The sequence below is a fragment of the Jaculus jaculus genome, chromosome 8 (genome assembly GCF_020740685.1).
Source record: "Jaculus jaculus isolate mJacJac1 chromosome 8, mJacJac1.mat.Y.cur, whole genome shotgun sequence".
Classification (NCBI taxonomy): Eukaryota; Metazoa; Chordata; class Mammalia; order Rodentia; family Dipodidae; genus Jaculus; species Jaculus jaculus.
This window is the reverse complement of record NC_059109.1, coordinates 42,466,394-42,483,551: the sequence shown is the minus strand read 5'-3', so window position 1 is coordinate 42,483,551 and position 17,158 is coordinate 42,466,394. Positions and strand designations below refer to the sequence as shown.

The window sequence follows — 17,158 nt, the reverse complement described above, 5'->3', positions numbered from 1 at the left end:
TTGCCTGCGAAGCCTAAGGACCCATGTTCGACTCTCCAGGCCCCATGTAAGGCAGACATACAAGGTGACGCAAGCACACAAGGTGGCACGTGCATCTGGAGTTAGATTGCGATGGCTGGAAGCCCTGGAGTGCCAGGCTGCTCTTTCTCTCATAAAAAAAAAAAAAACTATGTAAAAAAAAAAAACTTGAGAGATCAACTGAAGTGGGTTAGGCAAAGAGAGGGAGGGAAAATATAGTCTGGACAGAGGAACTAGCATGGGCTAAGGCCCTGTGACACAGGGAAGCTTGGTGAATGTGAGGGGCTGAGATACAGTCTGCACAGGTAGAGCCCAAAGGCTGAGGGAAATACAGTTGAGGATGAAGACGTGGGAGGAGGAGACAGACTCTTTTGTCTGTGTTATGTACACCAGGAAAGTGCCTACCAACAGTAAGTCCTGTTCTATGCCGTCTCCTATTTGGGCAAACTCTGCCTCCTGCCACTTGCAGGATGTGGCATCTATAAAAATGTGCACACTCAGGCCAGGCATGATGGCACACACCTTTGAGCCCAGCACTCGGGGGCAGAGGTAGGAGGATCATCATGAGTCCAAGACCACCCTGAGACTATATGGTGAATTCCAGGTCAACCTGACCTACAGTGAGACCCTACCTTGAAAAAAAAAATATGTGCACACTTGACATTTGCCATTTATTCAGATGTAGGCTTTTAAAAATTGATGCATGTGACTTGGTACTGAGCACCAGGAATGTCCTGGCAAGGGGGACAAATGAGCGCCTGGGACACCAGATCCTGGTAGAATAGATAGACAGGGAAATAAGCAAGTTTTGCCAAGAGTGATTAGCACTCTTTCAGCAGAGGGGAGCATGGGTTTGTGTTCACTCTGGCCTTCCGGCATGGTGAGCGCCAGCCTTACCCTTGTTCTGTGCCCTCTCCCCAGCCTGCTCTTATGGTCCATTAAATTAATAGACTGGAGACACTGAATGAATCTTTCAAGAGCTGTTCTGTGGAACTAGCAGTGCCTCGCATCTCCCCGTGTCTCATCTTGGCTGACCCAGTTTCTGTGCCTGGGATGGGCAGACAGTGACCAATCAGCTCTGACATTAGGTCATTAAGCAGGCTCCCTCCGCCCTCACAGCCCTTTAGTGCCACGGGGTGACCTGTGTCCTCTAGCCTGCAGGTGGCACTTAGTTTTCTGGTGCCAGGAGTGAGCAGGCGGAGTCAGAAGGTGGGTCTGTGCTTTGCAGGTGGCCTGCCCAGTTACAGTAAAGCAGTGGGCAAGGTGACACTTTCCAGGTCTTTCTACATCTGTTGCAGACAACTCAACACAGAATGAGGCCAGTGTAGTAGTAACAGAGAAAGCAGAGTATCGCATCACGGTGCAGATGAACTGCATCAGGCAGACGAAGTGCAGGGTTTGGGAATCCAGCTCTGCATTTGAGCTGTGTGATGTTGAGCCAGTTACTTGGTTTCTCTGAGCATGTCAAAAGATGGAACTAGCGTCTATTTATGAGACATCTTGTTGATCAGAACTCAAACACAATGTCTGATAATGAAACAGACACTCGCAGTGATGGTGATTATGTGATTTGAAACCTTTACCTTGGGCTAGAGAGATGGCTTAGTGGTTAAGGTGCTTGCCTATGAACCCTAAGGACCCAGCTTTGACCCCTCAGAACTCACATAAGCCAGCCACACAAGGTGATGCACATATGTTTGGAGTTCAAGGGCAGGGGCTAGAGGCCCTGGTGCACCAATTCTCTCATCAAAAATAATAATAAAAACAAACTTTCACCTCCCTTTTCAGGGTTGGGGGAATAGAAAGGTATTTTTTAATTGAGTCTTCTCACCTGAGTTGGGCCATTTTCCATTGCTATAGCAAAATGCCCGAGATGGGACACTTTTATAAATAAAAAAGGAAAGTTCCAAACCTGATGGTGCCTTTGGTTCAGCCTTTGTTGGCATTGTGGTAACTGGAGTATCCAGAAGAAGTCACATGGAAGACCAGAAAATAGAAAGGATCTCAGGCAGGTTTGCACTTATAGCCACCACTCTTGGGGAAATAGGTCTGTAATCCCAGCCTTAATCTGTTCCACAAGGCACCAAGGACCTAGCTACCTCTCACTGGACACCACTTCTTAGATCTGTTCTTCCTTCTCTTCCTTTTCCACCTTCCAAGTGCTGGGATTACAGGTGTGCATGCCATGCATGGCCCACCGCTGAGTTGATATCACATGAACCTTAGGGCCATCTAGTCCCTACACTGGCTGCAGTCACACCTTGGGGTGCAAATGCCCCCAATACTGCCCCTTTAGAGTCTCACTAGTGAAGTAAGACTTTCCATCACTGTGTGAATCCTAGTGAGGCTCATGTATTTCTGCTATGGGATTTTTTTTCGGGGGGTGCCTTAGCCAGAAACAAGTGCCTGCCATGTGCGTGTCAACAGCTCCTGACTTTGCATTTGAGGTGGAGCTGTCCTGTGACCTCTCCCGTGAGTAATGACATGTTTTATTCTTTCTCTCTCCACCCTCCGTCTTCTCACCCTCATGTAGGTGAGAAGCGCATTGAGGTTCTGGCTGAAGTCTGGGACCATTTCTTCACTGAAACCCTCCCAACTCTGCAAGCCATATTCTACCCCGTCCAGGTCAGTGGCATTGGGATACAGCAGCCCGTCTCCTCCCCTGACTTGGCGAGCAGGCCTCTTGCTGAGTGGGGGACAGTCTGGAGGTGGGTGCCCCAGTTAGGAAATGCCCCGGAGTGCTTTAGAGGGCTCTCCGGGTCTATAATTAGCCTCTAACTTCAAGCGGAGAAGAGAGCCCATGTAACCAGCAATTTGTAGGCTCTTGTTACGCTCTTGGTTTTGAGGACCTTTTTATGTTATTGGAGTGGCTTGTTTCTTTGCCAGCGCAGAGGAAGCGAGGAAGAGATTGCTTTTCCTCTGTCTGCCCTCTCCCGCCCCACTCCTCTCCAACTCTCCTTCTTTTCAAAGTTTGAAGCGCAGCTTGCAGGATTTTATTTGTGTGCCATCAATCACCTGAAATAATGGGTTTCATTTCGGCACTTTCATACGGGTATGTGCTGCACTGTGACACTTCTGCCGCCATGACCCTCCGCTGCCCGCTCCCTCCTTGAAGTGCGGAAGCTTTAGCTGAAGAAACGGAGCTGGGTGGGGACCCGGCGTGCCGGGGTTCAAGAGGGTGAATTTGAGCCGTCACTTAGCAAAGTGCCACTCTTCTACCGTGGGTGGGATTTAGAGGACAGGAGGAGCAACCTGTCTCCATTGTTCCTATGCTGTGACCTCAGCTCCTCCTGCCACTGATTTGGTTTCCTGCCCCTTCAGTTACCTGCGTAGGGACAGAGAGTGGGCAGCCGCAGCCAGCCAGATCCCACCGCCCGTCCCCAGTAGAGCCGGTTAACCAAACAAATGGCAGTGAAGAGCAGAGAAAGGAGGCAGTGTGGTCAGTTGCACTAGGGAGAGGAACAGACGAAAAGGAGCCGTGAACCTTCGGATCCATCTCTGGGGTCCTGCTAGAAGGTTTATGTTCAAGAAGAAGGCAGTTGTGGTCAAGGCATGGGCCCACCCATCACCAGGGTCTCAGCTACTGCAAGATGGCCGGAAAGAATGGAGTAAAATCTTTTCTCCAGGAGACAGAACCCCCCTCAGGCTTCATCCTTTTTCTACTGTCAGCATGAGATGCCCGAGAAAAGTCCAAATTCTTGGGGTCCGTTGTCTTAGTAGTCTGATAGTCAGGAGAGGCACAAGTGTCTTTTTTCTTTTTTTCTTTTGATTTTTTGAATTTTTTTTTTTTTTGAGGTAGGGTCTCGCTCTAGCCCAGGCTGACCTGGAATTCACTATGGAGTCTCAGGGTGGCCTCGAACTCACGGCGATCCTCCTTACCTCTGCCTCCCAAGTGCTGGGATTAAAGGCGTGCGCCACCACGCCCGGCCACAAGTGTCTTTTTATTCTATCTTCCTGCTAAGTTGTTTATAAGTCCACGGTGGCCGATATATATATATATATGTGTGTGTGTGTGTGTGTATATATATGTATATATATTAGACCTCTGCCAGCTCACAGTGTCTGGAGATGCTCCTCTCCAGACCTCGGTCTCTCCCGCACCTGCAATGTGCTCACATTCTTTTCTTCCCCCTGGGGTTAAGGCTTCATTCCTGCTCAGGCTCCATTGAAGCCTGAGTATAACACACAGAATAGATGAGAGCCACCAGCAACGGTTGGAATTTCCTCATTTCAAAGTGAAGGGCTGGCGGGGATTTGTTGGTTGGAATGGGGTTTCGAAGGAATTTGAGATTGCTTAAAATCCATATCCAATATTTAAAAGGAAGGAGGTCATGCTTACAGATGTCATTTCCTGTGGCAGCCCCATTTCTTACATTTCCAGTAAGACAAGACACACAGAAGCCCCGGACAGCCACCCCGTGGCTGTGATCCTGCACTGCTGTGAGACGTGCCCACCTTTTCGATACTGCCCCCCATCGGCCAGCACCAGGCCCTCAAAAAAGAGATGAGCCTAGAGTTCGCTAGCTTAGAAGGTAAAACTACGGGGTGCTGAGTTGTCTTTGAATTTCATGTAAACAACAAATAATGCTATACTTGGCACCCATTTATATTTAGACAATTCTAATTGAACTGGGCATCCTGCGTTGTATCTGGTTACCCCCAGTGAAGCTCAGGGCCAGGCAGGAGCCAGCCAGGCAGTGTAAGGGTAGTACTGCCTTGACTCTTCAACAATGCTAAGACCCGGTGATAAGTCTGATTGACTAGTTCACCTTTCTGGCCTCTCGGCAACAGGCTGGGATTTGGGTTCTGTTCTTGGAATTGCTGCCTTCTCCACCTAGCTACACTTTCCAGCACCCTGTACTGCCAGGAAGCTCTGGTCTGAGCAGAGCAGGGTTCCTGGTACCAGCCTTGCGTCCTGAGCCATCTATCAACCAAAGGATCCCAGCTTCCCAGCTTTTTAGATAGGAAATCATTAAGACCAAGTGTTTTTCAATTAAGATAGGAAGCACCCAGCACAATGTTAGCTCCATTTGTAATTATTTTTTAAAATACTTCAAACATTTTTATTTATTTGCCAACAGAGAAAGAATGGGCATGCTACAGCCTCCTGCCACTGCAAATAAACTCCAGATACATATGCCACTTTATCCATCTGGCCTTATGTAGGCACTAGAAAATTAAACTCAGGCCAGGAGGCTTTGCAAGCAAGTGCCTTTAACTACTGAGCCATCTCTCCAGCTTCATTTGTAATTTTTTTGTGAGGCAAGCCCAACAGACTGGCCTTTTCTTATGCAAAAGAGCAAGAGAGGGAGAGAGAGAACTGGTTCACCAGGGCCTCCAGCCACTGCATTCGAACTCCAGAAGTGTGCGCCCCTTTGTGCGCATGTGTGACCTTGCACACGTGTGTCACTTTGTGCATCTGGCTTACGTGTGACCTGGAAAGTCGAACATGGGTCCTTAGGCTTTGCAGGCAAGTGCCTTAACCACTAAGCCATCTCTCCAGCCCAATTTGTAATTATTTTAATACTACAGAAAAAAAAAATGTAAAACCATGAGGCATGTAGGAAACTCAGAAGTGTGGTCCTGGGTATCTCACGCTGCCAGACCCCCACTGACTACATCATCGCGTAGATAAGCTAGACTGATGAGTGCTTTGAAGGGAGCAGATGCATCGGGGTCAACAGCAACGTCTTGAGTGCATGCAACCAACCAGGCTCGGTGCCCTGCTGGTGAATAGATGCTCCACCAGCAGCGCTGTAGAGGTCCAGGGCCCAAGGCAGCAGGGTCGTGAGACTGGGCAAGCTCCGGCAGGCACTCGGCCTCTCAGCCTCCCTCCTTCCTCCTCCCCAGGGCCAGGAGCTAACAATCCGTCAGATCTCCCTGCTGGGCTTCCGTGACCTGGTCCTGCTGAAGGTAAAGCTGGGCGAGCTGCTGCTGCTGACGCAGGCCAAGCCACCGCCCTCCATCGTGCAAATGCTGCTCATCTTGCAGGTGAGCAATGCTGCCCCCAGCTGAGCCTGCTCCCAGGCCCAGGGGGAGTATGTGTGCAGGGTGGGTGGGGGGGGACAGGACGAGGAGACTGCCACGGCGGCAGGAGGGGAATGATGACCTCCTTAGCCTATTTGTCCACGTTTCTTCCTTCCCTTGTCCGTGTGCTGTGCTCTGGGCCCCGGCCCTTCATTCAGGAAGCAGATATCCTTCTCTACTCACCCGTTAGGTCATGAAGCCTAAGGCCTGCAGGTAACAAAGAATCCAGAGGCTGAGGAAGGAGATGGCCCAGTGGTTCAGTGCACTTGCTACATAAGCCTGAAAACTAGAGTTCAGATCCCCAGAACCCACGTCAAGCCCGACAAAAGGAACACGTTTGAAATTTCAGTGCCCTTGTGGCAGTGGGAAGTGGAGCACTGAGGACTGGTGTGGTTCACCGGGAGCACTGAGGACTGGTGTGGTTTATTGGGAGCACTGAGGACTGGTGTGGTTTGTTGGGAGCATGGAGGACTGGTGTGGTTCGTTGGGAGCATAGAGGACTGGGGTGGTTCATTGGGAGCACTGAGGACTGGTGTGGTTCATTGGGAGCACTGAGGACTGTTGTGGTTCACCGGGAGCACAGAGGACTGGGGTGGTTCATTGGGAGCACGGAGGACTGGGTGGTTTATTGGGAGCACAGAGGACTGGGGTGGTTCATTGGGAGCACTGAGGACTGGTGTGGTTTGTTGGGAGCACGGAGGACTGGTGTGGTTCGATGGGAGCACTAAGGACTGGTGTGGTTCATTGGGAGCACAGAAGACTGGGGTGGTTCATTGGGAGCACGGAGGACTGGGTGGTTTATTGGGAGCACTAAGGACTGCTGTGGTTCACTGGGAGCATTGAGGACTGGTGTGGTTCATTGGGAGCATGGAGAACTGGTGTGGTTCATTGGGAGTATTGAGGACTGGTGTGGTTCACCGGGAGCACTGAAGACTGGTGTGGTTCATTGGGAGCATTGAGGACTGGTGTGGTTCACTGGGAGCACTGAGGACTGGGTGGTTCATTGGGAGCACTGAGGACTGGTGTGGTTCATTGGGAGCGCGGAGGACTGGGTGGTTTATTGGGAGCACTGAGGACTGGTGTGGTTCATTGGGAGCATTGAGGACTGGTGTGGTTCATTGGGAGCATTGAGGACTGGTGTGGTTCATTGGGAGCATTGAGGACTGGGGTGGTTCATTGGGAGCATTGAGGACTGGTGTGGTTCATTGGGAGCATGGAGGACTGGGTGGTTTATTGGGAGCATGGAGGACTGGGTGGTTTATTGGGAGCACTGAGGACTGGTGTGGTTCATTGGGAGCATTGAGGACTGGTGTGGTTCATTGGGAGCATTGAGGACTGGTGTGGTTCATTGGGAGCATTGAGGACTGGGGTGGTTCATTGGGAGCATTGAGGACTGGGGTGGTTCATTGGGAGCATTGAGGACTGGGGTGGTTCATTGGGAGCATGGAGGACTGGGTGGTTTATTGGGAGCACTGAGGACTGGTGTGGTTCATTGGGAACATTGAGGACTGGTGTGGCTCCTTGGGAGCACTGAGGACTGGTGTGGTTCATTGGGAGCACGGAGGACTGGGTGGTTTGTTGGGAGCACTGAAGACTGCTGTGGTTCACCGGGAGCACAAGGAAAGTTGATCTTTTCACTCCTCCGCCTTCCCGTGTGAGCAGGCTTGTGTGTGTCTTCCGCAGTGAAGCAGCCCACATGCTTTTCCATTTGGCTCAAGGCAGGGTAGCTGGGGCACAGGGCATGAAGACGTTGTACCTGTTCCCATCACCGTGCAAAGTGAGGTGCAGCGCAGCAGATACTTGACCTCCCCTTCACAGTCTCTTCATCTCACCTCTTCCCAGACTCAGGCTGCAAACCCTCTGCTCTTTGTGACTTCTTAGCTTCCTTTCCTTAAGTGGCTCTGTCCCACCCCTGTGAGCATCCCTGTCCCGGTGTGAGGCAGTGGGAGTCTGTTTCCTTGGGAACCACATCTCACCCAGGGGTCCCCAACCTGCAGGAGTTGACCCCTCCTGCCTGGCCAACTTTACCTCCAGCCCCTGAAACATTCGGGCACTAGCGAAGCCATGTAGTGTGTCTGTTGAGAACTTGACGTGACAACATGACAGCCTCTCTTCTTTCCTGCTCAGGCCCCTGTCACTCACCAAGTGGTCTCGGTGTCCTTGGAGCCCTGTGACAGGAGGGAATGCTCTCAACCCCTTTCCAGGGAGAAATGGAAGTCCCTGGAGCTAACTGGTTTTCTCGAAAGCAGTGGTGACTGGCTTCTTTTGGTTCTGGCTGTTGTGAGCATTTTATTTTGGTTGGCAATTTAGCCAGGGCGAACCAAGCTTGAAGAACTCCTGTCATGCTGAGCTGCTAGCGGTGTGAACTCCTTGTAGAATGTTCTTCCTCTCTTCTGTTCTGAACTTTCTCGTGCTTTTTTTTTTTTTTTTCTTTTTCTAGCCTGGTAACAAGTGGCCATCACTTATTAAAATGGGCTCACAGCCAGACAGCTGGGGCTTCTAGTCTGGAGCTTTTTGTCATTTACTGGCTGGCTGGTTCTAGGCTGGTGAGCTTTCTGGTCTTTGTGTAAAGTGCCTGGGTGCTGGGGATAAGCCAGTCACTCCTGTAGGGAGCTAATGCAGACGCCATTACAAGATGGCGCTGGCTTCCTGCCAGTCTTGAGGCAAACAATTCCTTATTTAGGCAGCGCCTTGGCGCCAACCTCGCTTGAGGTTGCGCATGCGCTTGACGCACCTTGTCCCGAGCCTATCCTGTGGCTCCTGTGGGCGGGTGAGCCTATGGCAGCCAATCAGCAGGCGCCCCGTAGTATTCTGCCCTATAAAAGCAGCTACACTCCTGCACCCCTTGCCCCTCGCCATCAGCTTTCCTGTTAACCAAGAGGCTCTCCAATAAAGTGTGATCAAGAAGGATCTTCGTCTGGTGGTCGTTCTTCTCCTGCTGGACAGGGGGCTCGCCCCACACTCCTTTGTGGGTGAGATTATAACTGGGCCCAGCCACATGTCACCTTTGGACATGAAGCCAGGACTCTGCCACCCATGATCCCATGCTGGGCACAGTGGGAGAAGGTGCCCTGCATGGTCTCATCACTGTGATGCATAACAAGTGACCAGTTTCCCTCATTGTGACCTTTTAGAAAATGAGTCTGGGGCTGGAGAGATGGCTTAGCAGTTAAGGGCTTGCCTGTGAAGCCTAAGGACCCCAGTTCGAGGCTCGATTCCCCAGCACCCACATTAGCCAGATGTACAATGGGGCGGCACGTGTCTGGAGTTCATTTGCAGTGGCTGGAGGCCCTGGCGTGCTTATTCTCTCCCTCTCTCTCCCTCTCTCTCTCCCTCTTGCTCTGTCTGTCACTCTCAAATAAATAAATAAAAATAAACAACAAAAAAATTTAAAAAAGAAAAGAAACTGAGGGTCTGGTGGGACATGTTGACAAGTGCCTGCCGCTCTGACATTGTTCACTGACCTTTGTCTGCCTTGACTGTTCGTTTGCAGAGTGTTCACGAGCCCACAGGTCCAAGTGAGGGCTTTCTGCAACTGGAAGAGCTGGTGAAGCAAGTGGTGTCTCCCTTTCTTGGCCTCAGCGGGGACCGTGGCTGCTCAGGCCCCACCTACTCACTGGGTAAGGGTTACGGGGCTTTCAAGTCACCAGGGAAATTGGGGATACACACACCTACTTTGCAGTACTTTGGGGACCAGTTGCATGGTGAGCACTTTGCTGTGGTGTGGGTCCGTGCAAATCTAGGCATGGGACTCCCTCCCTGTCCCAGAGGCAGTAACCTCCCCACGTCAGGGACAGATCCTGGCCTCTGCGGTTTTGCTGTCCCTCCACATCTTTGATTAGTGGCTTTCATCTTTCTCATATGCCTGGGACATTGATTTTTCTGTAACTGATTCCAGAAACTGTCTTCCCTCCCCTGCCCCTTTGATAGCAGCTGACCATGTGAAGCCAACATGTCACTTGCACAGCTGAACTGACCCAGCTGCTGTCCCCCATCCATTTTTTTTCTTTAAATATATTTATTTGAGAGAGAGGAAGAGAGAGAGAGAGAGAGAGAAACCGGGCACACCAGGGCCTCTAAACAGTGCAAACAAGCTCCAGACACATGCGCCACTTGTGCATCTGGCTCACGTGGATCCTGGGGAATGGAATCTGGGTCCTTAGGCTTCCCAGGCAAGTGTCTAAATGGCTAAACCATAACTCCAACCCCCTCCGTGCCATTTCTGTAGGCACTTCCGGGCTTTTACTACAAGGAAAGTGGTTTCTGAATTTGGGGACAAATCCTGCTCTGGCCTCTTCCAGCAGTTTTATCCGGCTCTGTATTCACCTTCTTGGGGAAGCCAGAGGTACATCAGACCTGCTTCTCCTGGGGAGAAGCCACAGTCCAGCTAGATGGTGTCGGCAGAAATGCCTGGACAGGGCAGTACATTTGTCATGTCATTGGCTCCAAGTGAAACCAGCCAAGTGACTGGCTTATGTTAATGACATTCCTCACCTACCACCTGAAAGGTAAGGTCTTCAGGAGGCAAGAACTTGCTTGGTGTTCTCTTGCCAGCAGTTGGAATGGTGGCACACAGACGTGTTTGTTCGCTGGGTGGCAAGCTGCTGTACCCTGAGGCCAGGGCAGCCAGCACCCAAGATTCTGAACTTTTGGGCCCTTTTTTGGTTTTTTTTATTTTTTCTCTCCGATGGGGTTGCAACTGAGCTTCGAAGCCAGGATTCCGGAGGGCGTCTTGCCTTCCCCGGCCCTCTCCCTGCATGCGTTCATCTGGCATGTTTCCTGGCCCTGCTGGTGCTTCTCTGCAGACAGCAGCTTAACCACAACTGCCACAGATTGGAGAGGGCCGGCTCCAGCCTGCTGTCTGCCTGCTCTGCAGCTGAAATGTGGGGCTACTGGAGGGAGAGCGCCTCCTGCCCTCTGTGGCTCCGAGCCAAGCACCATATTGCTGCAGTCTCTGGGGCCCATTTTCATTGCTGCCGGATCGATGGGCTCACCTCATTTCAGAGGTAGGGAAACCTTAGAAGACATTAAGACTCCCAACAGGACTGGCTGGGTGATGCCAGGAACTCCACCATGGTCAGGGCCTGATGCCAGCAAGAAGGGAAGAAAAATAAGATTTGTTTTGCAACCCTCATAAGCTCTTAGTTGGAACAGGTCTCTGTAACAGATTAACAAGAGGAAAACAAACAAGCATATTGAAATGTATAGTCCTACATGCAGGAAGACACCTAGCAAACAAGTAATCTTCCAATAGGTGGCTTTGAATTCCTACTTACATAATAATGTCTTTTTTTTTTATTTTTTACTTATTTATTTGAGAGCGACAGACACAGAGAGAAAGACAGATAGAGGGAGAGAGAGAGAATGGGCGCGCCAGGGCTTCCAGCCTCTGCAAACGAACTCCAGACGCGTGCGCCCCCTTGTGCATCTGGCTAACGTGGGACCTGGGGAACCGAGCCTCGAACCGGGGTCCTTAGGCTTCACAGGCAAGCGCTTAACTGCTAGGCCATCTCTCCAGCCCCATAATAATGTCTTTAATAAAGAAGAGTAACTTGTTTAGAGTGGTGCCAAGACAAAGGACCTTTCTAGGGCTTCAACTTCTGGGAAGGCAAGTGAATGGCACCTCGACAGTCAAGTGCGTGGGTGCAGACCCAGCCGTACCACCTCCACATGCCAGGGTGGTTAGCCTTCATGCTGCCCTCGTTGGTGCCATCACCCTCTGTCTTTGCAAACCCATGTCCTGCTTTGAGACAAATGGAGGATGGGCACAGAGAGCTTCCCCGGCCCTGCCTCTTTCCTCTTTGTTGCCCATAGTTTAGCAGATCTTCATGTGGCGTATTTTGGTGTCACATGGCAGGGCAGGGGACTGATTTGAGCCCTCGCTCGCGGAGAGCATACCAACAAATAACACACAGACCCGAGCCTTTGTTCATGGACCAAAGAGACTCCCTACCTCTGTAGGGAACATTGCCCTCGACTGAGCAATTTTTAACTTGTTATTTAATAAATTTGCCCTGAGATGTTTTGCTAGGCACAATGTGAGGTATTATAGATATATCTGGATAAAAGTTGCCAGGCGTGGTGGCACACGCCTTTAATCCCAGCACTCGGGAGGCAGAGGTAGGAGGATCGCCGAGAGTTCGAGGCCACCCTGAGACTACACAGTGAATTCCAGGTCAGCCTGAGCCAGAGTGAGACCCTATCTCGAAAAACCAAAAAAAAGTGGACTCTTCTGTGCCAATGGTGCAGATGCTCACAGAAGGAACTACAGCCGGGGAATGCTACCTGGGCCATAAACTTGAGAACAGCTCCCTGGAGGAAGTGTGGAGGCCAGAGGAGGAATAGGAATTAACTGAATAAACAGGAGGGAAGGAAGACTGTTCCAGGCCAAAGGAAGGCCTTTGGAGAGGTCTTGGAAGGTAACAGGTCGGTCAACGGGTGGGACACTTGAAGAAATGAAGGGGCTGAGAGTTGTAGAGTGGCTATTGACATGAGACCCCACTGGACACAGGCCAAGTCATGGGCAAGGTGCTAGGTGGGCCATGGGGTGGGTACTAAGGTTGCGTGGCACTTCTGGCTAGGATACCAATGGGAAGCTGTGTGGGCATCAGCAGCTGTCCTTCTTGCCCCACGCTACCATCTTCACATCCCAGCCCCGTCAGCATGGAGGACATGAGTTCACTAAGGAACAGCTGAGGTGGCCCTCCTCTTCTGCTCCTTAGAGGTGTCCATTTCACCCCAAGCTTCTGGACATATAAAATGGCCACACCAGTAGCAGGGAGGTGTTACACAAGCCGAAGGGCCACATTGGTAATGAGAGATCTCTTAACTACGGGAGGGCTCCGTTGTGGTGCTCATGAGTCTTAGCAGCACGAGAGTCGTCACAGGCAGCAGAGACGTCATCCGAAAAGCCTGTCCCGTGGCAGTGTCTGGACTCCTCCCCTGAGAGGCACCCCAGCATCACAGGTTGGAGAGGCAGGGCACGCGGCATGTGCTTCTCCCTTCTCTGTGCCCTGGATCTTTGACTCTGGAGTTCCTGAAACCCTTCCCTCCCTCTCCCTCTCTCTCTATCTCTAGCTCACTCTTTCACTGTCTCTCTCCTTTTTAGGTTAGATAAATGCTTTTATATTTTTTAATTTTTTTTTTAATTTTATTTATTTATTTATTTGAGAGTGACAGACACAGAGAGAAAGACAGATAGAGGGGGAGAGAGAGAATGGGTGCGCCAGGGCTTCCAGCCTCTGCAAACGAACTCCAGACGCGTGCGCCCCTTGTGCATCTGGCTAACGTGGGACCTGGGGAACCGAGCCTCGAACCGGGGTCCTTAGGCTTCACAGGCAAGTGCTTAACTGCTAAGCCATCTCTCCAGCCCTATTTTTTAATTTTTATTAGCATTTTCCATGATTATAAAAAAAATCCCATGGTAATTCCCTCCCTCCCCACCCCCCCACACTTTCCCCTTTGACATTCCATTCTCCATCATATTACCTCCCCATCACAATCATTGTAATTACATATATACAATATCAACCTATTGCTTTTATATTTTTTTTTAAATTTTTTATTTATTTATTTGAGAGCGACAGACACAGAGAGAAAGACAGATAGAGGGGGAGAGAGAGAATGGGCGTGCCAGGGCTTCCAGCCTCTGCAAACGAACTCCAGACGCGTGCGCCCCCTTGTGCATCTGGCTAACGTGGGACCTGGGGAACCGAGCCTCGAACCAGGGTCCTTAGGCTTCACAGGCAAGCGCTTAACCGCTAAGCCATCTCTCCAGCCCACTTTTATATTTTTTAACTCTATGTTACATTATGAAGAAGAGGTGTTTCGACAGATCTTTTCGTTACTTTATTGATCATTTTCATACATGTACATAATGTATCTGGTCATAAATCTCTTCTACTACCTTTTGTCCCTTCTTCCCTCCTCCTTCCACTGACTCCTTCTTTCCAACCAGTCTTCTGTTTTAATGTGTATTTTGGGGGGTACTTGACCACTTTAGGCATACTGTAGAATACTTGGCAGACAGTACCCCTCCCCATCTTCTGGCTCTTAAATTCTTTCCATTTCCTCGTCTGCAGTGTTTCCCTGAGCCTTGGAGAGGGTGGTATAGATGTTTCGTTTAGCACTGAGCGCTCAATAGTCATTTATTCTTAGCTCTTTGATGAGTTTTCGGGTCTCCCCAGTAGACACAGCCATCTACAAAAAGAAACCTCTGTGACCAAAGGAAAGACCAACACTAATCCATGAGAATGAATGTAAGAATTTAGAGGACAGTTTTATGGGCAAAACATGCTCATTTAGCCAAACAATACTAGTAGCTTTCCTCCAGGACCTATGACCTTGCTATTGGCTTTTGACTAGGTTTTCAGTACCAGACATGAATTCCCCGTCATGGAGCAGGCCTCACATTCAACCAGAGAGCAGTTGGTTACCCTATTTCAGTTATGCCACTATTGCACTATTGCCTGGCTGGCTGGTTGTGTAGTCCACAGGATCCACTACAGGTTGAGCCTGTGGATGACTTTTCTCCTCCAGCAGCCTGCAGAGCACTTTCCAGCATTCTTGACAGCTAGTCAGCACAGAGAAGTCTTCCAGTTCAGTTCCAGCGTGACTTCTCAGGATTGTGCAAGTGAAATGTGGTATCTTCAGCAATAGGGTCTTACCATCTAGTTCTGGAGGGGCAGTCACGAGTGTTGGAATAGCCCATATTGTTTTGGAGGCTTTGTAGGCCTCTCTGACCAACAACTCACTGACAGGTATCTCACCCCTGGAAACAGTGTTTTCTGTAATCTTCTGGCCACAGTCTTGAGGCAGTGTCTCCTGTTGCAGGCTAAGAGAACAGCTGAGTGGTCTGGTCGGAGGCCTCACATGGATAGTGTGTATGCATATCGAGTATGCCTTTCCGTCCAAAGCAGCATTTTTGTAAAAAATCTTTATTTGCAAGGAGAGAGAAAAAGGAATAGAGACTGGGCATGTTAGGGCCTCCTGCCACTGCAAGCCGCTTTGTACATCTGGCATTATATGGGTACTGGGGAATCAAACTCAGGCCATCAGGCTTTGCAAGCAAGTACCTTAACTGCTAAGCCATGTCTCCAGCTCCAAAGCAGCACTTTTTAAATGTGATGTGTGTGTGCGCATGTGTGCACACACATGCATGCATACAGAAGCTAAAAGGCAACCGTGGGTGTTGTTCCTCAAGAGTGCTGTCCAACTTCAAAAAAATTATTTGAGAGAGAGAGAAGGAGAGAGAATGGGCATGCCAGGGCCTCCTGCCACTGCAAATGAACTTCAGATACGTGTACCACTTTGTGCATCTGGCTCTATATGGGTATTGGGGAATTGAACCTGGGCCACCAGGCTTTGCAAGCAAGTGCCTCTACCCACTGAGCAATCTCTCCAGCCCTTTTTATTATTATTTTTTAATTTGTTTGTTTATTTTTTATTTATTTGAGAACAACAGACAGAGAGAAAGAGACAGATATATATAGAGAGAGAATAGGCACGCCAGGGCCTCCAGCCACTGCAGACGAACTCCAGACGTGTGTGCCCTCTTGGCTAACGTGGATCCTGGGGAGTTGAGCCTGGAACTGGGGTCCTTAGGCTTCATAGGCAAGCGCTTAACCGCTAAGCCATCTCTCCAGCCCTTTTTTAAAAAAATTATTTTTGTTTATTTTATTTATTTGAGAGTGACAGAGAAGAAACAGGGAGAAAGAGAGAGAAAGAATGGGCATGCCAGGGTCTCCAGCCACTGCAAATGAACTCCAGACATGTGTGCCCCCTTGTGCATCTGGCTAACATGGGTCATGGGGAATCAAGCCTCAAACCAGGATCCTTAGGCTTCACAGGCAAGCGCTTAACTGCTAAGCCATTTCTCCAGCCCTTTTTCTTCATGGGTTTGTTTTTAAGACAGAGTCTCTTTCACTGGCCTGGAGCTCACCATTTAGGCTAAATTGACAGGGATCCTTCGGTTTCCATTTCCCCAGAGCTAGAGTTACTAACACATGCCCCCACGCCCAGTGTTACCTGGAATCTGAGGCTTGGACTCAGTTACTCATACTTGCCGGGCAAGCTTTACTCACTGAGCTATCTTTACAGCCCCAAAGCTACCTTCCTTAGCATGCTAGTACAGTGGGGTGTTCAACATTAGACCCAAGACCCTGGATCTGCCAGAGGCAGGCTTACCTTTTCAGCTCCCTCCAATATCTGTCCTGCCCTGGGCTTTCTGTACTCACCCGGGCCTTCCCTCTGCAGTAAACACTCAGTGGCTGCATTTCTCCTACACAAAAGCCCTGGCCTTTCACAGCCTCGTCTACTGTGTGTGTGGGGGGTGGGGGGGGTGTCCTCTCCATAGCCAGTGCCCTGCAGCAGGACACTGTAACTTCTCTGCAAGACAAGTAGGCCCTCTGGGCCTTTCAGGTGTATAGCCTGGAGCAGGAATCCATAATGGGTTTAGAAGTCAAGGGTCACAGTGACTGTATTCTGGAAGCCTGAGAGATCAAAGGCCTGGGAGCCAGTCTCCAACAAAGAACAGCCCTAAGCAGACTTGGCTTCACTTGGGGTCTGAAAGGAGCTGCCACTGCTGGCTCCCCAGGGGCATGAAATGCCTTGTGGAGCTGAGTGCCTGTGAGTGAGGAAGGAATAAAGGCTGTATAGGCCCCCCATCTTGTGGAAGGCAAAGATAAGAGGGATGTGGCCTGGCAGTAGATGCCAACAGTAAGAGTGGCCCACCCAACCTTTCCCTGCGTGCACCACTGCAGGGAAAACCCAATTTTTACCCTGCAGATGGGCCTGGGTACAGCTGGGGGAGATTCCATCCCTTCTCCAGGAGACAGGCTCCCACTTTTGCTGGTACAAAGAAGAGAAGGGAGAGGGGAATGAGACCAAGTGTGGGAGCTGTCTGTCAGCTCAGGCCTAGTTTCTGGTTTCCAGGCCTCCCAAAGGACCCAGCAGGGGTTGACCCCAATGGGCCAAGGCTCAGATGACGTACTTGTCTGAAGGTTTGCCCTGGAGTCTGGCAGCTCAGTAAGGAACAGTGTCTGCCAGGGAATTTGACATAGCCATGAGGCCCCAGTGGTCTTGGCTTTGGCCACACCCGGTCTTGGGAACCAAA

The 17,158-nt window shown here is 50.4% G+C and overlaps 1 protein-coding gene across 4 annotated transcripts in view; it reads left to right on the top strand.

Annotated features, from left to right (window-relative positions):
• The window catches only part of Prr5l (proline rich 5 like), a 151,125-nt gene that overhangs the window by 118,971 nt on the left and 14,996 nt on the right, over positions 1 to 17,158 (top strand). For all 4 annotated transcript variants that reach the window (XM_045157583.1, XM_045157582.1, XM_045157581.1 and 1 more), the window contains exons 6-8: positions 2,552 to 2,643; positions 5,869 to 6,009; positions 9,539 to 9,665. In XM_045157583.1, coding sequence (XP_045013518.1) covers positions 2,552 to 2,643; positions 5,869 to 6,009; positions 9,539 to 9,665 — 360 coding nt within the window. The remainder of the gene's footprint in view (positions 1 to 2,551; positions 2,644 to 5,868; positions 6,010 to 9,538; positions 9,666 to 17,158) is intronic.